Source organism: Salarias fasciatus, chromosome 20 (genome assembly GCF_902148845.1).
Source record: "Salarias fasciatus chromosome 20, fSalaFa1.1, whole genome shotgun sequence".
NCBI classification, from domain to species: Eukaryota; Metazoa; Chordata; class Actinopteri; order Blenniiformes; family Blenniidae; genus Salarias; species Salarias fasciatus.
In genome coordinates this window covers 9,222,473-9,249,196 of record NC_043764.1, presented here as the reverse complement: position 1 = coordinate 9,249,196, position 26,724 = coordinate 9,222,473, and the positions used below count along the sequence as shown (strand labels likewise).

Genomic DNA, 26,724 nt, shown 5'->3' with positions numbered 1-26,724 from the left:
GATTCTTTTAGCTTGCACAAGCATGACAGATCACAAGAATAATTCCATAACATGTAGCATTTTATACTCAAATCTGTACAGAGTTCACAATTTTTCCTTAATATAGTGCAATGACTTCTCACATCGTCTTTTTTTTTCTCTTAAAAAAAAAAAAAAAATCACAATCACTTTCATGAAGGTAAAAAATATCCCGCAGGCAGGTCTCCGTTCATAGCTTCATGAGTGCTATGAATTAGAAAAAGGCTATGCACAACACCTCCAAAAATGGCAAAAAAGTAAATGATCAAAAAATCCTCATTCGACCTGCCACATCCTCTGTAAAAGGTAAAGTTTTTGGAATTCAACATCACTGGGTGGCTTAAGGACTCGGTGAAGTGACGGAGAAAAGTGAGTTCATGCTAAATCAAGTTTAGAAAAAAAGTTAAACTCATAAAAAAGTATGAGGCAATTCCAGTTTACACACTGAATAAGTCCAAACGGGCTGGTGTTGACATTGTTCAGGAAAACAAAGAAAAAAACAACAATGGAGATTCTTCAAACAGAGGCAATAACAATCATGAGGTGAGGGGAAATGCTGGAGATGCTGTTTAGAAGGTCCGGGGCCAGGCGCGAAAGGTGGCTCTCCGAGAATTCACACGGTGGGAAAATCTGCACCACGTAGGCTGGCTGTGCGCAAAAAGATAACAAACGTGATGAGAAATGGAACAACACCGTCACTGTGACACACAGAAAAATGCAAACAGAACACAGAACATGCAAAGCACAAATAGTTAAGCGTGAATGCAAACCTGATTCGAGCCAGGGTTGGGCACATTGATGATGCCAGCTGCCTGTTTGGCTTGCAGGTAAGTGATGAAACCACTTTTCAAGGCTTGGGTTTGACCAAGGACATCTTCTTGGTCTCGACCACAGGGTAGAGCCAGGAGCAAACAGTAGTCATTTTCCACCTAACACAAATGTTTTCATCATAAAAAAAAAAAACAAAAAAAAAACAAAAAAAAAAAGATGTACAAGATCACTTTGTGTTCTGATTCTCCCCTATCGTGTCTGCACTTCTAACCAGTATTTGTATTTTGACCAATCTCAAATTTCACATGGGATTGTGGGGGTATTCAAAGCCAAAATACTCACAGTCATTCTTCGGGCCACACTGTCCAACTGGGAAGCCTCCAGTCTCATCCTCTGGACAATGCGGAGAAGAGAGCCTCCTTCTGGAGGTGGCAGGGAGCGCTGGGCGAGCAAGGTGTTGCCAGAAACAAAATGCAACTGGACAGCAGCCTGGTCATTTTTCAGTGCCAACAGGCCTTGCCATACAATAGGATATTTCTGCACAAAGAGAAGAGAAAATTTAGAAACACTTTCCTCTTGAGAATCTTCTTGAAGGTGTACAATGACACTGTTGGTACACCGACTTTCTTACCTTCAGGAGCTGCACCATGTCAATAGAGCGATGTCCTGAGTGCTCCAGCTTAGCATCAGGCCGAGGTGGCAGAGAACTGGTTGGTGGTATAGCTGGCGAAGGCGTTGGCAGAAAGGCTGGAGGGCCTTTCTGAAGAATAGAGAGATCTGCCTTGTGAGTGAGACCCATGGGGGACATCAGGGGAGACTGGTATGGGGGTGACACTGTGCCCCCCGGAATTCGGGAAACGTGTGAGAGGTCAGAAGAGGTAGCATGGCGAAGATGGGATGTCTCAGGCTTGGAATCACTCCCACCATGTGACTGAGACATTTTACTCCTGTTAACTTCAGGTTCTGGATGGACCTGATTAAGAAAATGCATATCACAATAAAATGATTAAAACTCTGTGTGCTTGAAGGAAAAAAGCTACATGTTATCAAAATAAATCTAAATGTTGCAGAAAATTACATTATAATAATAAAAAAAAACATTAAATAACCTGTGAAGATGAAAGTCCTTGGTTAGCCAGGTTGTGTCCTGAAAACTGGGAAGGAAAACCCCGCATGTCCCGATAAAGTGGAAAAGACCCGGAAGCTCCTGGATGCATTAATGGAACTCCATGAGGGTGAGGAGACACCATCACAGGGCTTGATGTGTGGACTCCACGGATTCTACTTTCAGTCGAAGTTGGATGTAAGAGCTTTCCTTCAACTGTCTTGTGAGTTTCCTTTGATGAATGTTCATTGCTTTTCACTAAAATAGGACTCTTCGAAGGCCCAGAGATGTTGCTTGAAGACGACGTGGTTTCTGAGTTCCGGGACTGCCTTACTTCCACGGCACCATGCTCACCCAGTTGCTGGTGCATGAGGATTCGCTGGTGCATGTCTCTGTACTGGTCAATGCGTAAGCTTGAGTGGATGCCTCTGTGATCTCCATGAATCATCATTACATCTGACTGGAGCTGTGGCACCGAAGTCCTGCTAAGGCCTTGATTAAAGTGTCTGGGTTCTTCCTCACTAACAGTATTACCACCACTCCCAGACACGGGGACTTGGGAAGTGGAATGAGACTGCAGGACCATGTCGCGAATTATATTAGACTGTTGTGCATTTGAGTGCTGCTGGGGTCCAGGGTGGGAGGAAGACAGTGAGTCACCCCGTCTTCCGTAGTTTAGGCCAGATATAGGTGGTGTGCTCATCCTGGATTCGTGAGCCAGGGTCTGACTGACACTGTGAGGTTGAATGATGACAGAAGACTGTTCTGAGTGTGAGTGATGCATACTCGAATGATATGTCGGCATTGGCGAGATGCCATGGCCAAGAACAACTGAAGTTCCAATAGGAGAACTACTTGGAGGACCGCTTTTGACAAAAGGTGACGGGGAGTGAACAGATGTTCGTGGAGATTGGGGTTCCTGCTTGAGATGCAGAGCGGGCCGATCATTTGCATTACCAGGACTGGGGCTCATGCGAGTTCCAGAGAGTGATGGGTGGTGTGGACTCATTACTGGACTGAGGTTAGCCTGCGAAACAGCTTTGGCAATGTCCATCTTTTTTGGTAAAGCATCTGCAGCTAGTCCTCTCTTGCCTTGCTGTATCACAGCCGGGTTATACATTAACACTTTAGAGCTGACTGGCTGTTGAAACATGTTTACCACACCCCCCTGGGGTGCTGTGTGATATGGGGCTTCTGACTTGTCAAATCCATGATTATCCTGCTTGGTACTAGAAATCACAGGCTGAGAGTTATAGGACTGGCCAGTTAAAAGAACGCCTGTATGCCCATAAGCTGGTGGAGCGGAGGCTCCCTTTGAGGTTGGTGACTGGGATGAAGAAATGAGTGGGTCTTGTTTTATCTGAGATTTTGACACAGATTGCTGAAACTCTATATCACCAGCACTGGCTTGAGGAATCTGACTAATTTTAGCTCTCATCCTGTGGGGTCCTTCAGTTTTTTGACCTGAATAACTCAGAACAACCACACCTTCTGATGTATTGACCCTTAGGCCAGGAGTGGAGCCTGGGTTGTATGGAGCAGTCTCAACAACAGAGCGCCCTCTAGTTCCATCTTCTACCAAATCCATGCCATGGCTTCGATTGTTCTCATTGGAGTTTGATTTGAACTTTTGCTTGGGAACTGACAAGCCAATGCTTCGGTTGCTCAGAGAAATTCGTGGAGTTTCTTCCGTATCATAAGGCATTGGAATTCGACTTATCACTGAGGTAGTGGGAGAAATAACGGTATGCTGGGTCTTCTCTCCACAGTTCTGCTGAGACTCTGACAATGGAGATGGTTTATGATGCAGTGGCTGGGGTGGTAATGGTACCCTCTCTTCAGTACGTAACTGCCTTGAGACCCCTGTATTAGAGGGGTGTTCATTCTCTGACATCCGTGCAGACTCTGACAATGTGGATGTCACTATAGTTGTAGGAATAGAATTACTGTTAGAAGCAGACACATATTTAGGTTCCATGAGGATTTTTCTTAATGTACTGGAGCTTGAATCAATATCTGAGGCCTTAGTGTCAGGGGGCATTGGAGGATTTGCTGAAGGGGCTCCAAGTGAAGTTGATGCAGGTACAGTTGGAGTCACCACTGTGACATGACAAGGGGGAGCAACATAGATTCTGCTTTCTTCAGATCTCTGAGGCCAGTCTGGTGAAAGGGGCATTTTTGCAGGTCTCAGTTGAGGTACACTGAACTGGGAAGCAGGTTGTGAGGGGCGGGCCAGAGCTGGAGCAAAAGTAGGGGTGCAAGATTCTGCGGCTTGGGGATGTTTTTTAGAACTGGTGATGTTGCTTGTGCCCGAATGAAAGGCTGACTCTTTGGGCACAGGTTGCTCAACCTCAGGCTGTTCTGCCTCTTTTGGTGTGTCCACAGTTATAGCACTTGTGACGTCACGTCGACAAGTTGCAACAGCAGTGACCACAGAAGTTGCCACAGATACACCTGCTGTCACAGTAACTGCCTTTGAATTAATAATTTCTGGGTCTTCTGGGATTGACTCCGGTAATTTGACTGGCGAGGGTTCTGATTGTGAGATCTCTTCTATAACATTTCCTTTTTTGTTAGCTGCAGTTTTACGACTTCTTGACTTTTTGATGTTTTTGGCTCTGCTTTTGACTAGTTTCTTAGGTGTTTCTACCACAATGGGATCTTCAGCTTTTGATTCGGTCACTGGTCTTTTGGGGCTTGGTGTTAGGGGGCCATCATCCAAGTCCTCTGCAAGAATATTGTTGATTACCATGTGAGTTTCAGGTTCCATTATCTCATTTGAGGATGAGGATATTAAGGATTCAGGAGTTGGTACAAGTGTAGTGTAGGTAGGAGCAGCTGTGAACCCATCTGCATCTCCACACATTTCCTCAGCTGTAATGGAATCAATCGCAGCTGCAAGTTCAGTTTCACTTGCAGGATTAGCACGCTTCTCCTCCTCAACCTCACTTTCTGGTTCCACTACCACAGGAGGCAATACTGCCGGTTGCTCTGTTGGGGGTTCTTTAAATGGCCGAGAGGGCTGCTCAACTGTAAGTTTAGCAATGTTTTCAACTGCCTGCTCAAGTTCCATTTGTCGTGCTAGAACAGCAGCTGGATCAGTTGGTATTTCGGGTTCAGACAACGTGTCTTCTTTTTCCTGTGCACCAAGCTCTTTGCATTCTTTTGGAAAGACTATTGTCTTTGTTCCCTCAGTCTCTTGCATTACCGCCTTAGTTTTCGGAATAGCTGCAGCTTCAAAGGCATCAGGCTCGTCCTCTTCTGAACGAAGCAAACCTTTGACGTCATCAACGCTCACACGAATCTCCAGATTTTTTAAACTGTGTGACTTTTCTTCAGTGACTTGCTTTGCATTTCGTTTCAGCCTTGGTGTTTTCATTTTAATGCTCTTCTCAGGCAGTTTCCTCTCAGAAGAATTTGTGTCCATCTTTTCAACATCACTATCAGAAGATTTCTTTTCCCCAGAATCTTTCAAGTCTTTTTCTTTTTTGTGCACCACAGAGCCCACGTTCTCTACTTTGTCTGATGATTTTGCAAACAATTCAGATTCAGTTTTTGGAATAAGCTCCAACTCATCATGACGTGCCATGTCTGCTTGTTCAGTTAATACCATTGGGCTCCCAGATGTTTTTTCCATTCTACTTCCTTTCTTAGCTGGAGTAGATAAAGTTACTGATGTCTGTTGCAGCTTCTGGGTGCGTGGTGAACGCCACCCTTCAGATGCTTTCACAACCTCCCCGGTAGTTGAGGCATCCTTAACTTCTGTTTGTTCTTCATTCATTTTCTTTTGGTCTACTTTAACTGGTGAAACATCTTCAACTCTTTTGATGCCTCGTTTCGGAGGGCGTCCACGCCGAGTACTGGTGGGAATTTGAACATCTTGTGTTGGTTCTTTATCTGCACCTCGCTTGCGCATGCAGCGTGATGACTCTACTACCTCTTTGCCAGCCTGGTCGGCCCCACGTAACTTGGCATAAACAGACCGAACATTCCTCCGACGTGTTCTTCCATGTATCAAACTTGATTCAAGGTTTGGTTCAGAATCTGACGCATGCACTGGTGATTTGGATGCAGGTTTAGACTCCAATGACACTTTTGGTGCCTCTGCTCGAGGTGACGAAGATCTTTTAAGTTTCTCTTTGTCAATCCGTTCACTTTTTCGTGTTGCAGGTTTTTCAGTGACAACAACTTGGGATGGTTGTGAAGCACGCAACATTTGTTTTGCCCTTTTGTTCTTGGGCTGCCTGCGGTTTGGTAAAGGTTTTATCTCAGCTACCAGTTCTGGCATACACAATTCACTGTCCGTTTCAGTTTTTTCAGAGTCTTCAAAGTGTTTTGTTTCTTGAATTTCAATTTCAGGTTCTGCCTTAACAATTTCAGATTTTTCTTCACTCTTTAAAGATTCAGAGAAGGCAAAATTTGCATTTTCTCTTTCAAAACTGCTCAGAGAACCACCAGGAGTAGGAGGTTTGTCTTCCACAACAGGAATACGTTCCACGGCCAGAGTATCCTCACATTTCACTTTAGGTTCAATTAACTCTACTTTTGTTTCAATTTCATTCTCAGACTCTGACTGGCAGACAGGAGGTGTTATGGTGAGCTTAGGAGCAACTGGTTTGACGTCTTCTATAGGAGGAGAAAGGGGTGTTGATGATTCAAGAACCGTCTCAATGTTCTCTTCTTCGACAAATGACACAGCTTGCTCTGGAGATGGAGCTAAAACTTCCTTCTTTTCTGGTGGAGACAATTCTTTTGGGGAAGGAAGAACTGGTGAAATCATTAAGGTTGTAGGGGAGCTCCTTGATTTATCATCAGCTTTTAATACTGGCTCCGATACTTGTTCAGATATGTTGTCGTTACTTTGCACCTCATCTTTTTGATCCACTAAGACAAATTCACTGTCAGTATCAGGTTGGGAATGGTCCTTGTCTTTTTGCTGTTGAAGTTCCAAAAACCTACTATGAAAAAGCACAATCGGCTCTTGAGGAGTTTCACCTCCTCCAGATTCAAACTGTGTCTCAGAAGCACCTGGCTTCGAAAAGGGCTTACTACCTCCTGTTTCTGAATCTTGGTCTTTCCGTTCAAGGCGCTGCAAACGTCGGGAATCTTGTTCAAAGATTGAGCTGTGCAGAAATCGAGAGGCAAACAACTCCTGGCGCTCTTGGTCCTGTGGCTTAATTTCCTCTTTTTTATCGTGCAGTTTTTCATCTGAGTCGGTGCGTATCTTTTTCTTTTTCATATACCAAGAAGGAATGGGTCTCGGGGCTAGCTCTACCTTGTCCTTGTCTGAACAGCTGTGGGAGACTGGAAATCGTGACGGAAGAAAGGACCAATTATCTTCTCTTGAGGAATACAATGTCTTTGCTCTTTCAAGAAGTGCTTTTGTGTCAGGCGTTATAGTTTTGTCTAATGCAAACGAGTAAAACTTATTCTTTTCCAAGGAACCTGAAAGTTTAATGTCTGTCAGCCTATCATCGCGATCTCTGAGGATATAAGACAAAGAACTACTAGACTTTGGAGAAAGACGTTTGTTTTCTGCATCATCGTCTGAATCGGACTGTACTTCTCCAGGTTCTAAGTCTTGGCCAAGCCGCTTGTGGATGTTTTCCCGTTTGGAAATATTACTTGGGAATGTCATTTCCATTCTGAGTGAATCAGACTTTATCCGTCTTTCCCAATGTTGAATCAGCTCGTCATCACATCCAAGCAATGACGTCTTAAGCTTTGGGACCTCAATGTCAGAAGGCTGAAAGTGTCTCATTGTTAGGCCAAAACTGTTTTTCAGTGAATCTGTGTGTGAAAATTTATCAACAGCTGTTGGGGAGTCTTTTTGTACTTTGTTCGTAACAGAAACAGAAATGTGTGCAGTTTCGTCTTCCTCATTCTCAGAAAACTGACCCGCTCCTATTGAAGATGGCATGCTATATATGTCTTCATTCAACTTTTGTGGACTTGCAAAGTTAGAGTCCCTCTTTGATTTGAGCATTTCAAAGTCAAAAACTGCTAACTTTTTCCGTTTACCTGAGAAGGAATCACTGGCCATGCCTTGCACTGATTTTGTAGCATCGTGAAGAATATAATCCTTGTCAAATTCACAGGTCTCACTGTTCAGTGGGTTGTCATATTTGACAGACTTATCATGATCGCCAAGCTTGGATCGAAGCCACTGACTCTTTTCAATTTGTTTTGTGCATATATTAGTTGGGTCAATGTGCACAAAGTGTTCCTCTCCATCATCTGAATCTCTGCCTCTTCCTCTGCTTTGATCACTTTCAGACAAAACCTGCTTATGTTCTTTCAATTCATCCAAATCCAGGCTGCCATCATCTGATACTTTGGTGAAACTGGAGGTGTTTTCACTTTTTGAGCCCTCTAAATCCATTTTAAGGTAAGGACAGCCTAATTGATCGACTGAGTCTTCAGGCAGCTCCCCATGCTGAGAGCGTCGCTCCAGAGGAAGTCCCACAGAGTTGGTTTCACAGTCTCGGGCATCTTTAGGACTGTTAATGGAAATCATCCTAGCACTTCTTTCCTTATAGTGTTCCTTCTTATGCATTCCCCTTAATGAAGGATTTTTATCAATATCTGTCTCCTTTGCATTGTTCCACAGTTTATAAAGACTAGGTCTGCTAAGATCCTCTTCACTCGTTCTCTTTTGTCTATCCATTTTCCCAGAGTCTTCAAAACGTCGTTTTCTTGCAGCTAAACGATCAATATCCACAGAAATGGTACTATCAAATCCTATTTCAGACTTCCCGTGTTTTTTGGATTTGATTTTAGTGTCTTTGTCTGCAATCTCGACTAAACTGTGCAAAATTTTGTCTCTGGGCACCTTCCCGTGCTTTGCTATGTCACCTTTTGATGATTCTGTGCGGAATGGAGGACTCCTCTGATCAGCTGTAGGAGATGCCAATCGTGGACTGTCACTCCCACCTCTCGGGAGTTGTTTTTCTTGAACAGCATGGCCAATCAATTTCCCTTCTTTTTCTTTGACACGCGTTAACTGCACGACACATGGGAGAAGATCTAATCTTCCTTTGCTTGAGTTTTCCTTGGGGATTTTACTGGTCTTACTTCGAAGGACAGACTCAGGGCTAATGTCTCTCTCAAGTTCAGGCTCTGTCTCACATGTCTGGACAATAGGTGATGCAACTTTAAGTTTCTTGAGCCTTTGTTTCTCATTTTTGTCTTTGTCTGATCTATCTTTTCGTCCAGTCCTCTTTTCCTTGTCGACCAAAGTTCCTCTTTCAATTTCAAAAACTCGATCTTTTTCAAGTTTTTCTGTTTTGTTATACCTTTCAGATCGAGTCTTCTCAAGCTTTTCAAATCTAGGTGGAGAGATTGAACTGCAGCTACCACTTCTTTCAGAGGATCGGCAACAAATGCGCCTGTCTGAATCGCTGGGTATCCTTTCAGAGAGAGAAGGAGATGCAGTGGGGCTGGCAGGACGACGACTGGAGATGTGGGATGGGCTTTGGCTGCGCTCAATGGTCCTTCTCCCATGGTCACGTCCACGATCTGTTTCAAAACGTTCCCTCTCTCTTTCACGTTCCCGTTGCAAATAGCTGTATTTACGAATGTCTTGTTCATAAGGGTCAGCTCTGTATTCCCGGTATTCCCGAGGATCTTCAAAGTATTGTGGATCGTAGTAATCTCCTTGATATGGATCCCATTCAGTATAAAACTCACGACTCCTAGCAGGGTACTTTCGACGTGGATCTTCATTATATGTTCCTGGTGTTCGGACATTTTCATAATATTGTCTTTCTGCTTGAAACTCATATTGGGTTCGCCGATCATCTCTGTTGAAAAAATACAAAATAATTGTCATTGTTAATAAAACAAATGGTAGAGTAAAAAAGCTCGTTTTTAAAACAGATACTAAACAAACCTTCGTTCAGAGAGAATATCATAGAAGTCTCGAATGTCTTGCCCAGATGCCTGCATTGAACGGTAAAAAGCCATCTGACTTTCTTGATTTGCGAAATCCACCTGAAGAAATCAATGAGAAATTGGTTTCAATTGCACCCAAAAAAGCATAAAACTATTTTAGAGAACCTCAGTTCAGACCAAATCTAGAGTTCACTTGCCTTGATTTTACTGCCCCCAATCTTCCATCCTTTCGTGTCTTTGACAGCAGCTTGTGCATATTCAATGTTGTTATACAGAATCAGAGCCATTCCTTTCATCCTGTCAAAAACAACCTGCAGACCACAGAGACAATTCAACTCCCAATGTTCAGCAAAAACACACTGCAGCTGTACGTTAATAAACAGGCAAACATACCTTTACAACATGTCCGTAGCGGCAAAAATGACGTGTAAGAAACTGCTCAGTGGTGTTTGATGCTAATCCATCCAACCAAACACAGGTCGTTGGCATACTTTTCCCAAAGCCCAGCTAAAAATATGAATGAGAAATAAAAATTCAGCTTATGCAAACAATTGTCATAAATAATATTAAGTGTTTTTGACAATTACATCAAAAAAATTAAAAAAATAAATCGGCAACTTTCACAATTAGATTAACACAATTCTCACCTTTAGTCTGTTGTTACCAAGATACTCGCCATCCATCTTCTTTATGGCCTTGCAAACACTGGCAATGTCGCAGTATTGTAGAAAAGCATACTGTGGGGCCCCATTAACTTTCTTAATGTCAATATCCTTTGGGGACAATGAGAAAAAAATTATTCTTTCTGTACGCATAGTCATCTCAAAGTGCGAAGAGCACACTAATGATTGCAAGTGGACTAATTCTGAAACACTTAACAACATTAACCTACCACAATCTCTCCAAAGCGCTGAAAGATGTTCAACAAGTCGTGGTAAGTGGTGGTTTTCTCCAGATTTCCAATGAATAATGTTCTTGTGGCCTTTGGATGAAACTCATCGATCCTTTCATCCAAGGGTCGAAACTCGTTCTCACTTTCCGTCTCTGAAAAGGAGTACGAGTTTGAGTATGTGGATTTGTTCACAATCACGTTTCTAACACTCGGGTTACTGTGAACTTACCCGGTCCATTCCAGGCCGTGACGTCTATTTGCATGCCAAAAAATAGCTTCCCTTTCGATGCTCCAAGTGCCTTTTCTTGATCCTCTTGTTGGCGGAAAAAAACCAGCCCATAGCGCTCTTCTGAAGCTCCGTGGATCTGTACAGATGTCACCTTTCCATGCTTTTTAAATTCATGGAACAAACCATCCTTAAGGCTTGTATCTAAAGAAAAAATAAATCAAAAGAAGAAATAGATTATTGATTATTAATTTGCAAACATTTTACTGAAAAATGAATGACTGATGCTGAGTTAATATATTCACAGACATGGCGCACTGCTGCTCGTGCATACCAACTGCTTTAGAGCTTAACATGTTTCTGGAGCAGCATACAACTTACCTGTAGAGCGCACAGGAAGATTTTGGACCTTGATGCCAAAGCTTTTACGTGGTTCATCCTTGTCAAGGGAGGATAAAGGAAGTGCTGAGGGTGCAGGAACAGCAGCCGACTGCACCGACCGTGCCGGAGAGTCATCGCTTGAGCTACTGCTAGAATCACTAGAGCAAAAGAGGAACATGGATTTAATACGTTGAAGCAGTTTTATCTGAAAGCTTACAGGTGTATGATAAGAAGGAAGTAGTTATAATTTAAAGCATGGCCATGATCATTAATAAAAATCTAAATTCTGTGGGTGTGAGAATACAATATTTTACCAGCAATTTATTATATATATATATATATATATGCATGATTTATTTGCATAAACACTTACTATTTCTATAAAATGATTTCTGGTTTTTTTTGGTTTTTTTTTTTAAGATGTTTTCCAAATGGTGAGGCTAAATGCACCTCTCTCCTCCCACTTCTGTAATATGCTGCAGCTGCTGGAAGGCGAATTTGCACACGGCAGATGAATTCATGGCTGCCTCGTGCACCTTTTTCTCAAACGATTCCCATGTCTGTCTCAGCTTTCTAGGCCCTCTGCTGTTTGTTTCCTTCTCACTTTCTCCTCCTGTGCTCAGACACTCCCGGAAGTGCCGCTGACGGTGCCTGGCCTGTGGGAGTGGGCAGGCAGCCAGCACTGGCCAGAAATTTCCAGTTCCAACTGGATCTCACGGAGGGGGGGAGCCATTACCCATACACAGAGGTAGGCAGTGAGAAAAATATAGCAGCCGTCTCCTGAAATTCCCCCCATAGCACTTCCTCATTGAACCACATGTGTCGCTACATGTCATTCAGAGCCAGAGACCATTGTGTCCAAAGGTGATGCAGTTAAACAACAAAATGTATTCAAGAGAATAAATCCACCATGATCAAACTCCAGAGATGTCTTATTTTAGATTTTCCTTTGCTTGCTTTATTCCTTTGCAAGACCTTGGATGAAAATCAAACTACTATAAAATGTAAAAACACACAACTGTGCAAAAAAGAAAAAAAGAAAAGAGAAAAAGAGAAAAAAAAACAACTCAATGTGTTTTTCAGCCTCAAAACAAATCAGATTGAGCAGCATGCTGAAATTCACAGCCACTGGACATTTGACACCCACAAGATGCAATGAAACCAGGTGAATAACAAAGAAATCCAGGTATTAATTGTGACTGTTAAAACAGAAAATAGTAGGTTTTTTCAGAAAAACACATTTCAAGAAAGATCAAATATAAATCTTAGCTTCTATGTGACTGACAGCATTTGAGAGATCCGCAGCCAACAAACAAAGGACGTTAAGTGCAGTGAAAAATAATGTACAATACTGTCATAAAGTGCATGGCATAATCCAAAGGGCAGAGGTAATAAACCAATTCAGGTCAGATTTTAACAACATTAAATGTCCTTATATCATTAAAGTCATTTCCCGAACTTTGGACCCTGTCTACCTCCCACTCTGACGCCAACAGCTCTGAAATCAAAGATTTGTCATTTGAAACATTGGCCAATGATTAAACAGAAGGACAAAGTACCATTTCTACAGAGGAGTGTGATATATACAGTAAACTTCCTTCTCATGATGTGCCTTTCAAGTTACTGTTCAAACATGCAGATCCCCGAGTCACCTGCCAGGGGGAGCCTCAAAAGTCAAATGCAAAACTAAACCTCCTGGGAAACAAGTTTTTTGGCTCTTTTTTTAATACAATTAAAGAAGCATCACATCAAGGATGTAAATAAAGGTGTCTTCATAACTTGCAGCTTTGTTTTCTGACCAAACATTTACATTGTTACCTATCTCACTGCAGCCGTATTAACCAACAAAAACCAGCCCTTTGCATTAGAGGATGTTAAACAACCCACTGTTTGTGAATGGCGTCCCCCACTACCCAGTGAAAGAAGAGAAGTGCACACATCTAACACATGTCAGCACATTGGCAAGAAATGGTGTTCATGAATGACTGAATGAAGTCAGAACATGGCAATAAATCTAGATCTCATGACCATCACAGCACCAACGAGTGAAATCCCAGTCAATTTCCCTAGATGGAAATCCAGAAAACCAAAGGCTAGGTTGCCCAAAGGTGAACGGCAGCCACGATTGACAAGACGATTAGATTTCACTCACCTGCCACTCGTACTGCTGCTGGTACTGCTGACCGAGTCTGAGCTGGAGGAGCGGCTGCGGGAGCCCGAGCCGCTGTGCGACCGTGGAGGGCGGGCGGCCTGGCTCACCAGCCTCTGAGGCGAGGGGTTTCGCGAATGCGTCGAGTGTGGAGACCTGCTTCGGCTGTGACGGTACGACCGCTCGCCACGCCGGCCCCGGTCCTCACGGTAAAGGTCCCTGTGAACCACGCTGGCCAAAGTAAAGGGTTCCCTGGCACGAGATTCGTAGCGAGGCTCTGGCGTCTCAAAGCGACAGGGACTCCGGCTGTGTGAGCGGTAGAAGCCAACCCCGCTGGACGTGGATCCGCCGCTCCCTCCGGTCGTGGCCACCGCCGATGCACTTGCTCCCGCGTTTCCAGCAACGGCGCTCACTATAGTTCCACCGACTCCCGACGACACCGTCGTACCGCTTCCGCTGGAGGTGCCAGCCCCGCTCCCAGTCGCGCTCAGAGTCCTCTCTCTGGCGTCGCGGTAATAGTCTGTTTCGTAGTGTCGCTGCCGGTCGAAGCTGCTACCAGGACGCTCGTGATGTCCGTAAGCACCGTGATCGTACGCTCGATCCCGACTCTCCGCCGTCCTAGCAAACATGAAGAAAGAGGAAGTCACGCCACGGTTGCATTCTAGAGACTTAGAATAGTAACTAGCATTTAACAACGAAAGCAAAAAACAAAACAAAACAATATCAGGTTTCTCAGCTATAATTGTAGTAATGTAACAAAAATGCTTTGGCATATAAAAGAGACTTTTTTCCAACTCTCAGACTACAAGGGATTAAAATGATGGAGTGTTGAAGATAATTGAGCATTCTCATGTTTTTTAGGCCAACCTGGGCAAACCAGGAAGATTAAATGTATTGGAGCCTTCTAACATCATACAAAGAAAATATTTCTATGATAAAGAAATGCTTAAATCTCTGTGTTTCGTATCTTTCAATGAAGATATAGCGGTATTAAATTTGAGTCTCTTTGAATGTATCTCTATATCATTATTCAGGATCGCTCAACACACGTCAGCCGTGTAACAGAGAAGAAACACGCTGATTATTTCAAAGCCTGATTGAAGGTTGTAGCAGTTTTGCACAAAAATTGCTTTTAATGAAAGGCCTGGCAGATTTATGTATTTATGAACTGTCAAGTCATTCTGGTCTTGTAACATTCAGCAACTATAACAAAAGCCACTTCTTTCAAGCGTTTTATCATTCTTCTGAGCGGCTTTGTTGAAGGTTTTTGGAGGTGACTGTCGACAAGTCTATTGTTTACAATGTTACACTGTTTGACACCGTTTGTTCTTCCGGACCAAAGAACAAGGAAAACTCTTCAAAAGCATCTTTTGTCAAGACGCACATTAGAAACGGTGCTAATAAGGACAATCTGCTCAAACCTGAACGCCCTCTTTTTGAATAAAGCAATCACAATTTAATTTGGCAATACAACTGCTGTGTCATTACCGCAGTCATATTACCAAACTCACCATAATGAGCGGGACAGGACAGCAATTACCACTGTTTGAATTCAGATCGAATTATAACAAGCAAATTAGCCACGATGTTCAAACACGGGGCTGAATATGGTTTAATAAAATAAAGACTTTCAAACCCCCATTAAACTGGTACTTTAAATAGAAGACTGTTTTGTTCTTGATTGAGTTCAAATGGGAGGATGAAGAAATGCGGAAGAGTCGGGTCATATTGAAAAGTGAATCTTCAAAACGAAATCAAGACATTTTTGAAATTACCTACAAAAACAGGGGCTCAGTTATGTAAAAATGTGACATTGTAGTCCAGTAAAGATTGTGTACATGAGCCCAGGTTTTAGTATGAAGCCATCTCGAGCAACAATGAGTGCATTAAGTACAATAAACACACAAAAAACGACTATATTCTTGAATTAAAAACACTGTTGTGATGAATTATGATTCAGTATACTTATAAATTAACAGTGAGCCAACTTTTTATTACTAAAGTAGTACTGAAAAAAGAAATTGTGCTTGTTGGATGTGTGAAATGTCAACATGGGACAAAGTGGACATAATGCTACACTGTGATATTGTTGTATAGTCGATTTGATTCTGTCCAAAAACAACAAAAAGAAACAAGAAAAGTCCTTGAATAGTCTGTATTACCATTTTACATGTATTCTGCCAATTCTCCTGTTTGCATAATTGGACCGACAATCACAGTCATATTAATAAATCATGAGGAAAATACTGTCTTCAGGAAATAGATCTAATTCTGACATACACTTTGCTGTTTCTTTTCAATGCTGAGGCGATTTTACAATTGTTTTAAACCCTTTTCTATCAGTTTCTTAAGTATTTCTACTCGCTTCTGACCTATCTTTGCAAATGAAGAAATCAGACATTTTTCTCCAAGAAGCTGTGTAGTTTTTTCTAGCTGAAGTGACGCTAACGTCGGGTTCTAGCTGGTAATTTAAAATCAAAATAAAAATGATGGCAGCAATATGTTCTTTAATACTATGTACGTGTTTTGTGTTAGTTTTTTTAATATTCCAGCTTCAATTTATGAGAAATGGTCAATCCCATAATCTCTACGATATTATAAGAACAAAAGATTATATTTCATCGTCCTTCTTTTGTAACGGGTACATTTCTAATAGAATTATCTGACTGACTTAAAAAAACAAACAGCAACAAAAGACGTAAATGAGTAGCATCTCTGCTTGTAATTCAGTGAGCGTTTTAGAAACCATCTAGAATAAATTACAAGTGATGCTCCATAGAGACTGCTGCCTTTCTCTTAAGTTGTATAATGCCTTTCGCTGCATAACTGGAGCCCTGTGATAACCTTAAAGGCAGTTTGGCAAATAATCTATAAGATGAAAATGCTAAACCTGGCCTTTACACAATATGTCACAATTACATTTTCATCACCACACTTGTGGAGACTTAACAGACCTTAAAACCTCTCTAAGTTTAAATCTACACTAGAATTAAATTGAAAAAATAGAAAAAAAAGATTGGTATGAGCATTCTCAGCTTTGTGAGATGTAGTCAAAGTAGAAACAGTTATCAGGGGGAAATGACATAAATATGATTTTGTGATGTTCACAACACTTCAGGTTTGAAATGAAAGCTTGCATTTCGTATTCTTGCCATTGGGCTGGAGAACAAACCACGTTAACAGAGGTACAAACTGTTCTGGATGCTGAAGGTAAATTGGATTAGGAGAAATACTCTGTGTCTGTATTTTACTGCGCTATACATAAAAGTATGGTGGGTCAGGGGTAAATTCTGCTTCGGCTTATTTGATTTAATCGTCTGTGTGCTGGATTCATGAATAACATCTATGGCATAACGACGTCTGCTGTGAAATTGATGGATTACCTTGACCCCTAGATGCTCTCCAAAATGCTAATTTGGTGGCGCAGACTCGCTGCTCAATAGATACCCTTCAATTTCACTTCAATTTCACTTTACACAAATCAGGTCCTACATTATTCATGGAGCTTAAAAATAATTCAGTTAGACATTTTTTGGGCAGAATTTCCATCAGTGTTTGATTATGAGTCGACTCCGGCGCATGCAAAGAACGTCAACTGTTTTGGGATTACGTGAACGACATAATTATAGGGCTGCATTCCAGCAGCATGATAATCAGGCATCTTATATGGAGCCTCCCTGGTATGGGTGCAGCACATGCATATTTATTTAGAAGTGCCATGGGTAGGTAACTGTTAAAGCTCTGTTTCCCCATTTACAGTTTAACTGTAGTTGTTGGGCACCCTGCGGTGCTGAACTTTAACAATGCACATGATTTATCATCTCCTGAATAGGAACATTGAAAAAAAAAAAAAAGCACAACATCCAAATGGAAATACAAATGCTCTTTTTCAAATGAATTCATCAAACAGATGCAGAAATGCTGTAAACCCAGTGATGCCTTGAACCAGTCCTGATCACTGACACACAACATCACCTGCAGCCGTGGGATGAAATAAGTAAAATAGCTCATAAAATCTAATAAAACCCTGGCAAGAGTGAAATGCTATAAAATAAAATATATGGAATGTAGAATAAATGTAGAGCCACATCTGTGAGATCATCGAAGGAATTCATATTCTGCTCTTGTCCAATTCAATCAAAGCACAGAAAATAAATTTGCAGCTGAACTGTGAGAGCAACCGCAACTAGCCATTGCTTTCACTTAACAATGAATACGCGTTTCTTTTTCTTTTTACAATATCAGTAATGAATACAGCATCATTCTTTCCCCAAAGCTTGAAATTAATTTCGGTTGTCTGATAAAAACCCAAATAAATTCAATCTGTGGTTATAATATTATTGGACATTTTTAATGAATTTCCTCTATTATGAATCAAGAAATAATAAAAATAGTGAAACTTAGTAACAAACCTTATGTAATCTTGAATTTTTGAGGATTCTTATTGGTGTTTTTCCACCGTTTTATTAGGAAACCTTCTCTGAATTACATGTTGCATTCTTTATACACACTATAAAGAACTTTATTCTTCATTTCACTAGTATGCTTTTCTCTTTTCTGTACAGTAGCCCTTTAGCAAATCCTCCAGAAAGTCCCTCCCTGCATATCTTTGCACACACTGTAAATGTGAGTGTGTGAAAAAATCTTTGGATTTGGACTCCTGCAAACATTGTCGCATGCTAAGGCTGTTTTCTGCATTTTAGAAAAGAGGCATTTTTAAAATGATCATGAACAGCAGCAGCAATACGAATCTATTCCAAAAACAGGAGAGCAGGGGACGGGGACTGAGGTGGGGTCAGAGGAAGAGAGAGGAAAACAATACAAGGTAAAGTACAATTTTCAGCTTGTAGACATACAGTATTAACATACAGGCTATATTAATAGTCTAAGCGCCAGCTACTTCGGTTAGTGGGGAAAATGGAGAGAGACAGGGGATCAAACTAGGGGGTTAGAGAGGACAGCTATATAACACAGGGCAGGACATACCAACCTTTTGAGAGAGTGGTAACTTGACCTATAATTCCAAATACAATTTAGTGAGATAGAACTTTGTGAGCAAAAAAAAAAAAAAAAAAAAAAAAGGGCAAAAATGCTGAGTGGAGAAGGGGGGGAAAAATGCTGAAGCAAAATTGCTCATGATAGAAAACATAATCCTCGTCTTCGGGGCAGGGGACCTCGTGCACTGATGAGCTGGAGTGTTCGCTCGAGATAAAATAATCAAAACATAGTCCGTCTTGTACGGATCCAAGTCGGGGTGTCTTCTGAGCTGGAAAATGTCACTTAACCACTGCTGCAGTTCATGTATCCATCCAAACAAGTGGGGAGGCAACAAAAAAAAAAAAAAAAAAAAAACACGACTGTTTGAGTCCAAGAAAGCAAATACATCCAGGAGCCCATCTTCAATAGTCTCATTCCCCAACAGAAGCAATGGAAGGTAAAATTTTGGTCTTGTAATCTTCTGTTCTCGAGTCCAGCGCGTTCCACTTTTAGCCACACTGTCCAAAGCAATAAAGTCGTACCATTCCTTCAGTGGATGCAGGGAAATCTGACACGTTACAGATGTTTTATGACAGTAATCCAAGTTCATGTTCACAGTGGCACCATATTCATCCCAGTGATGGAGAACAATTCAGAAACGCTGGTGTCCATGGTCTATCCGTGGGTTTCCTTTCAGAGGCAGGAGAGCCTGAACGCTGTCCAAGCCTGTGCTGAGTCAGTGAGAAACGCAGCTCATGGGTGCAACTCAGTTCTCGGATTCTGTGTCAATTGTATCCAATGTTTAGGTTATAGCTCCACACTAAGAAACAGGACGAGGTAATCCACAGGTTATCTCCAACAGCACGGCGGTACAGTTCTCCAGGCCCCAGCTTCCAGCAGTCATCTTTCATTTGTATGATCCACATGTAGTCCGTGTAGAAAATCTGCCAGTCTGAGTCGACGAAAAGTCAAAAATAATCTCCACAAAAAAATAAGAGGCAAGGGGAAAAAGTTTATTTGCTCACTTGTTTTTGTTGATTCTACTGGGTTGGATCTCCCAGCAATCAATTTGTAATGCCCTGATATTTGATATAATCCCAAATAAAAAGTAAAAAAATCAGAAAAAAAAGAAAGAACCAAGAAAGTAACCCATACCTTTTGCATGACAGCATATCCTTAAGGAGTCTGGCCAGAGTTAATCCAACAGTTGGGAATAAATATCCTGAGCAGGTTATCCACATGACTCCAGCCCACGACAGAAGTGCACGCCTCAGTGAGGCGCGCACAATTACTGAAAACCAAATTAGACTAAATCCAGACAAATGGTGTCTTATACACATAACGTATGCTCTTGGTTGATTTGTTACATGAGGAAAAATGGGTGACATTAATCCACCGAGCAGGGAAACGTAACTCCAGATTAGGGGAATCCCAGGGATGGCCGCTGGACCACTCTCTCTCTCTCTCTCTCTCTCTCTCTCTTTGCCTCTCTGTCTCCCTCTCTTTCTCTCACCAGCATTCTCTAATAATCCCGGGAAATTTTACGCAATCCAATCTATGCCCCGTACCTTCCGCCAACGATATATCCACCTCACGACCCTCATTTAAGCTCACAGAGATAATCCCCAACAGCCATTTAAACTACCGACTATCCATATAAATACCAGATACACTTGTGTAGAAGCATACTCTCCATTCACTGAATGGCTCAGTGTCTACCTGAAGGTACACATCCATGAGAATAAGCCCCTCTCTGAGGACCGCAGGAGGGTCTCTAAAGGGTTTAACTCTTTCTTTCTTCTTGAACCCCAGAACAAGTGAATGAAATGGTGGAAAGATGCTTGGGGGTAAGGTGTTGACTAGAAACCGCGGTTCCCCCTGCCTTCAGAGAAACTTGGTCCACTTACCCGTCTAGTCTGCGTTCATAGCGTCCATCTCTGCTGTGGAGCGACGTGGGGGGCCCATACACGGCACCCCCTGCCGCCCGTGTGAACCCTGATACATCCCGGCCGCGAGAGCCTAAGGACAGACTATCGTCCAGCCCCCTGGCTGCACTAGGAATTGTGCCCGGTTCATTGTAATCAGTGCGCAGGTCTCTGTCCCCCATCTTGTTGATAGCATTGTGAGCCTTCTGAGCACTTTTGATGTCCACAAAATCCACAAAGGCTGCAACTCCACCTTCTGAACCCCGCTTGGGCAGTACCTTGACGCTCTCCACCCGTCCATATCTGAAGCGGAAACAGTGGAAAAGAATGGCAATCAGACACAGACATGTTGCATCAGGGCTTCTGAATTAAAAACCAGGACAACTGCTTTGATTTATAATTAATATTTCAACAGTTTCACAGATGTAAAGAAAGGTTTTAAAAACAAACACACAGTGATGAATTCTGTGTTTATGTGTGTGTATCTGGCGTTGGAAAGTAAGGCTTACTTTCTAACAAGGCAACAGTAACCCAGCAACTAGAACCTTGGCACTGGCATGTTATTAATGCATAGACATCATAATTCCCTATAATCATACATTTTCTACACACAGGGACTGGTACAACCTGCAAATATGAAATAAAGTGGCATTTCCCAAAAGTGTCAAATAAAAAAAATAAATATGAGAAATAATTAGGAAGCACCATTGTAATTAAAGAATTTAATATATTTTCCTATTGCTAAGAGATGTTAAGTGTGTGTTTTTTTTAACCATTCTAAATAAAATATATGTATAGTTCGGTTGAAATGGATGCGTGAAGAGGTGCCCATCCCATAATTCCCTTAAGAAGCTTGTAAATGACAAAATATATCATTAAGTGATATTCAACGGACAGACAGGAAGCCTATTACACAGAATTTACGAGCCCAGTGTAGGATTACAAAGCCCCCCCCCCCCCTCTCATCCACCTCCAGCCCTCACTGTGTATTCCCCCCCCCCCCCCCCCCCCCTTCCTTTTGCTGTCCGGGAGAAGACAGCAGGGTGTCCATAAATTTATTGGCATGCCAGTTCTCAACATTGAACAGCCCCCGACGCCATTTTAGAAAAGCTGTTCACACTGCTTACTCATTCTGCCGTCCCCCATCTTCAATGACTTCTATCACACATCGGGCTGTCATGCACCTGCACGCTCCGGCTCCGGCTGCCTCTGGGTTCACACCGCCGGAGCGGAGGAGGCGGCTCGGCGCCGGAAAACGCGCCGCAGACGCCCGTTTTCTCTCCTCTCTGCCGCGTGCAGGAGGCAGCCGGGTCACCATCCCCCCCCCACCCCGAAACCAAAATAAATAAATAATAAATAAAAAATTCACACATCAATGCACGGGGTTTGTGTCAGTAAAACGGCACATAGGTGTCCCATTATTACGCGTGCTGGAAAATAAATAAATAAATAAAGGAAGGCTGTAGGAATCAGACATGAACCATATTAGTAAGTCCGCTAGCAGCATCACCGCCACCGCGCAGCCCCGGGCTGAAAGCAGGATGGTTTGAATTCTATATGCTGGAGCGAAACGCTGGAGGATGGACGTGCCTTTTGTTGATTTTACTAGATGTGATTAAAGGGGGTCATTAAGCAGCTTCCCACACTGTGGCGACGCCTACACTGTCAAAAAAAAAAAAAAAAAAAGAGAAAGGGGCGCAACGTTGCTCGTAAATGTAGATTTGTTGTTGATTTTTTGTTTGTTTTCTGCACATATGAACCGATGATCGGGCTGCGATTTCCTTGACAGTCGAGAAGAGAGAAGCGAGAGCGCGCAGGCAAACCGCGACGCACACACAAAATCATATTTACATTTTTTTTCCCCTCACAGTCTAAGGAAGACGATAGTGCAAAAATGGGTTTTCTTGTCCAAAAAAAGTACCAATTGGGGGATTTGCACGGTGAGTTCACAGTCTGGATGTGTGGTGTTGTCGGATCACGCTGCAGGCTGTGCAAGTCTGCAGCTGCGGGAAGCAACGCCGTCTTCATGTGGCAAAGACAACCATTTTCTGTGTTCATGCGCGCACAAGGTAAACACAAGCAGCCTACTACGACGCTCACAGTGTTGCACATCAGTCGGGACGCACGAGCGCTCAATCTCAGCGGATTCGCGACCATATTGCAGCCCGATGTGGCGTCGCCTCCGAGGCTTCGCCGACTCGTCTCGGACAATCTGTCCGTGCGTGCACAAACACGGATCCGCCAAGCGTGCACCGTGCACAGGTGACCGGAGAAACTCGGAAAAGTGGAAACAGTAAAACTCGGGGCGGGTTTCGTGCAGACTGTTCGATGCACGGCTCGTCCGACGCCAGGTGGACTGAAGTTTGTTTACAGTGTGCCGTTTCAGCCGACGGTGCAGATCATGTGTGTCCGACACGGTCACCGGCTGCAAAGGTGGGCTGCTTCCAGGCTGGCTGGAGACTTGCACAAACTACACAACATGTAGGGACACGTAAAGTTATCACCTGCACGGTAACTTGGCTGAAACGGCTCTGAGCCATATATATATATATATATATATATATATATATATATATATATATATATATATATATATATATATCCGCTGGGTCGGACAGGCACAGCGTGCTTGCAGATTCTCTCTTTTTTTTTTCTTCCCAGCCCAGTGGAGCTGCATATGGAGAGCTGACAGCACAGTTGCCAAATGGGACTTTGCTACAGGGGAACCTCCTGCTTCATCCCGACTTCACTAAAAATGTGACACAACAGAGGGAGATGCTGTCCGTGCGCTCGTCCTTACATTCACACACACACACAGACACACACACGGAGGGAGAGAGGGATCGCTCTTTACTGTTTCATACTCACCGCTTGAAGTGCTCAATGATTTTCTCCTCTCGTACATTTTCGGGTAAATTTCCCACCCATAAATGTCTGGTTTCCCGGACCATACTGTGTGCTCCTGCTCCCCGATCATACAGATGAGTTTGCTCTGTCAGCCCCTCCGCGTGCAAAATACAAAAGGTTTGCAAAATAGACGCCGAACAAGAAGGAAAAACAATTGGCGCAAATCATTGACTGGTCCTTGTGACCCAATGTAAACCATTAGGTTGGATCCCCGCACGCTGTTTGATACACTTCACTGTTAAAGCGCGATCCTGCCGCTCGTGAGCGCGCGCGGTTCTGTTCCCGTGACTAGGCGCGTCCCTGACACCATGCGACCTTTGGGTGTCGAAAGAAAGCATGTAGCTTCCTAAAAAGATGCAGCAACTTCGCTTGTAATGAGAGGCACACCGCGCAGGCGTGGCTTTGTGTGTGAACTTCTTTTTTTCTCCCCGATGAGATCGTCTCCCGCTCGTGCGCATGCGCCAGAAAACCCCTGGTTGAATGGTGGCGCTCTGACAGAGGAGCGTTTTGACTCACAGGAGGATCCCATCACCGCCAGGATTTAGAGGAGGATGGTGAGGCTCTTTTACCTGCAGTCGGTTCAAAGCAGCCCAAGCCGAGCATTTGGAGGATGCTGCAGTTTTACATCAGACTGCCCTCTGTCAATACACGAGGGAAATACATAACCCGCAAATTACCTCATAAGCCACGGGCCTATAATTATTAGAAAATATTACCAGAGCATTCAGAATAGCTCCCTCCAGGCATTTGTAAACAATTACCAATAAAGACCCAACAATTTCAGAGTGGAACAAAGAAAGTGCAATTAGCAGGATGAATGAATAATTAAGATAATCTATTAGTCTATCATAGCTTTGTTTGGCTGCAAAACTTATCATTCAACTTTACATTTCACATTATTGAAGTAATAATAGATGTAACATTTGAATCATGATTAAACATTTCTTCTGCAGGTGTCTTTCACTCAACATTGATGATTATCAAGTTATGTTGAATATGGTGCTGATTCTGGGATGCTTTGTCACTCTTCCTTTTACAAATCATAATTTCAATTAATCAGATTGATGCAATAAACGTGGAAATATATGAAATAACTAAGAAATAACAATATTTAGAGGATCAGAGGTTCTCAGTAGCATTAGGTCAATCCCCCCACAGAAATTAAATAAGAAATAGTTCCAGTTTATGGATTTCCTGAGCTATAATTTATAAAATATGCATGATTTTGGTGTAATGCCTTTTTATGTATTTCATCATGGGCTCATGGCACATGAGAGTGTAACACTGTTGTATCCATAGGCAACATTCAGGGGAAAGCCATTGCAGTGTATGCCATACAAAGGGTTAAGGATGGACTGGATTGTGTACATTGTGTTGAAGATTTCACATAAAAGCAGATGTGCAGCCGGTTGTCCTTTAGGAAGCTGAAGGACAACTGTAAGTGATTCTGAATGCTAATGACCCGAGTAGGTGAGGAGCCTAAGTACAGCAAAATCTCATGACATATAATAAACATCCATCAGCAGTCAGAGGTTTTACAGCAGCTTGAAGATGTTTTTTCATCTCAGTAATATTTACTAATGATACATTTTCCAAAATTACATTTCATGTAGATTTTTCTATCAATGAAGCAAAAGTATTTAAATATAAATGAACCATAAGTGAAATGTAAGAAAACAAAGTGTGCTTGAATTACTTTCCAGGAACAATATGTTGCATCCCATTTGGAAACACAAGGCTGCCTCTGAACAAGGGTTTACTTTTCAAAACAAAACTACTGACTATCAATGTTTAAAGGGATTTTTTAAATAAAGAAATATAGTTTGATTGATGGACTGAAAAAAAATTACATTTACAGAAAAAAAGCAACAACTGTTCCTGATACATTGTTTCACAAATGACAGCTTTTACTATAAGCTGATTTGATATTCAGATGGTGAGATCATTTATGGGAAGCATTTCTTCCCCATTTGTCAGACCAGTGACCATATTTTGTAAGCTCAGCATCTTTTTATGTTTTCCTTGGAAATACTAAGATGGATAACGCAGTGCTGTTATTGACATGGATATTTTTAATTTAGTATCTTATTTCTTATAACATGTAAACACTGCAGTGTTTAATCCCTTTACTTTTGCAAAGCATGCTTATTTGATGCACCTTATTTATTTTGACATTATGAATAAAGATGAAAAACGGTTTGAATATGAGCACTGTAAATCACACATTGTGTTGCACACTTGTACTCTGCTACACGTGGGAGATTTTAAGAACCAAAACAATATACAGTTTGGTAAACTGCAATTTTTGTGATTTTTTTATATTTCAAGCCACCTTGTAAGGTATTTGATTGTATATTTGGCACATAAGGATGGTTCTTTGTAGTAGCTTTGAAGTGTTACAAAAACAAGATAGGCTTAAAATGTTATTTTCTCTCACAATATAGTGCCCTTTAAACAGTGAAATGGAAGAAGTAGGCTTTTGGATGATGAATAAAGCTGAAAAATAAGTCACACAGAAGGTTATTCAAACATTTGATTGTACTGTGTACTTGTGGTATAAGCCTGCATTGTTGTATTCAGCTATAAAATGTAGAAAGAGCTATTAAGTGAAGAACTTTGACCTGATCTGAGCACTGCTATGAGCTAATGAATAACATAAAACAATAGTCCAAGTCCAAAAGTCCAAAAGAACAGCAGTGATAAGCAACAGTGGGAGGAAAAAAACAAAGAAACAGCTCAGATAACACAGCATTTATGAACCCAATCAAGGTATCAAGCTCTCTTAAAAATTTGTTTACTGATATTTTCACTGGAGACGCTTGTCTCTGCGCGTGCGTGTGTGTGTGTGTGTGTGTGTGTGTGTGTGTGTGTGTGTGTGTGTGGAGGATCGCAGCTCTGTGGTGTATGGCTGTGTTTGGAGGAGAGCAGCTCTGTAATACTGTACGGCATCATTGTGCTTTTGTTACTATAATAAGCGTGCACGCTGGAGGTGAAAGTGCGCGTGCGCGGAGTTGCGGTAACAGGGGACCCGCGGGGGGACCGCGCTGCGCGTGCGCAGAACGAGCCAATCATGCGCCGAGGAGAGAACAATCTGGAACCGAGAAGAGGGGGCGACGACTCGAGCGGAGCAGCTACTTCAATGGGCATTTTCAGCGAGCGTCCTCCCCATGTCTCCTGCCTGAATCCGTCCTCATGTGGAACTTTACTCCATTAAAATGTCTAATAAACCCGTGGGAGTACAATTTCCTATTTTGGTGGATCGCCTAGACACCAAAACTAAATTCTTGTGGATTATCTTGGAAACACTCGGGACCGTCAGGCTCATGTACTCCCTGTTCATTTTTTGACACGGAATGACGGGACACAAACCACAAACAAACCCTCTCCTGGAATATGTTACCGTCTGTCCACAGTTTGCAATAAAGAAACATCAAATGGGGCAAAACAGCGTCGTCAAAATGTGGATTTAATTCGCTGTGG

The 26,724-nt window shown here is 42.4% G+C and overlaps 2 protein-coding genes across 2 annotated transcripts; both read right to left on the bottom strand.

Moving 5' to 3' along the window:
* Positions 1 to 329: 329 nt before the first annotated feature.
* On the bottom strand, positions 330 to 18,532 carry spen (spen family transcriptional repressor). The gene is made up of 14 exons (XM_030119788.1): positions 18,426 to 18,532; positions 13,439 to 14,053; positions 11,287 to 11,444; positions 10,909 to 11,109; positions 10,680 to 10,831; positions 10,435 to 10,560; positions 10,181 to 10,294; positions 9,985 to 10,098; positions 9,786 to 9,886; positions 1,899 to 9,696; positions 1,421 to 1,762; positions 1,132 to 1,326; positions 789 to 947; positions 330 to 666 (listed from the first exon to the last, which is right to left on the bottom strand). The coding sequence occupies exons 4-14, from the start codon at positions 10,940 to 10,942 to the stop codon at positions 535 to 537; spliced, it is 9,267 nt and encodes a 3,088-aa protein (XP_029975648.1). The 5' UTR covers positions 10,943 to 11,109; positions 11,287 to 11,444; positions 13,439 to 14,053; positions 18,426 to 18,532; the 3' UTR covers positions 330 to 534.
* Positions 18,533 to 20,192: 1,660 nt separating this feature from the next.
* Positions 20,193 to 23,619, bottom strand: LOC115408851 (msx2-interacting protein-like). Its single transcript, XM_030119789.1, has 2 exons — positions 23,206 to 23,619; positions 20,193 to 20,640 (listed from the first exon to the last, which is right to left on the bottom strand). The coding sequence occupies exons 1-2, from the start codon at positions 23,286 to 23,288 to the stop codon at positions 20,316 to 20,318; spliced, it is 408 nt and encodes a 135-aa protein (XP_029975649.1). The 5' UTR covers positions 23,289 to 23,619; the 3' UTR covers positions 20,193 to 20,315.
* Between the last annotated feature and the right edge of the window lie 3,105 nt (positions 23,620 to 26,724).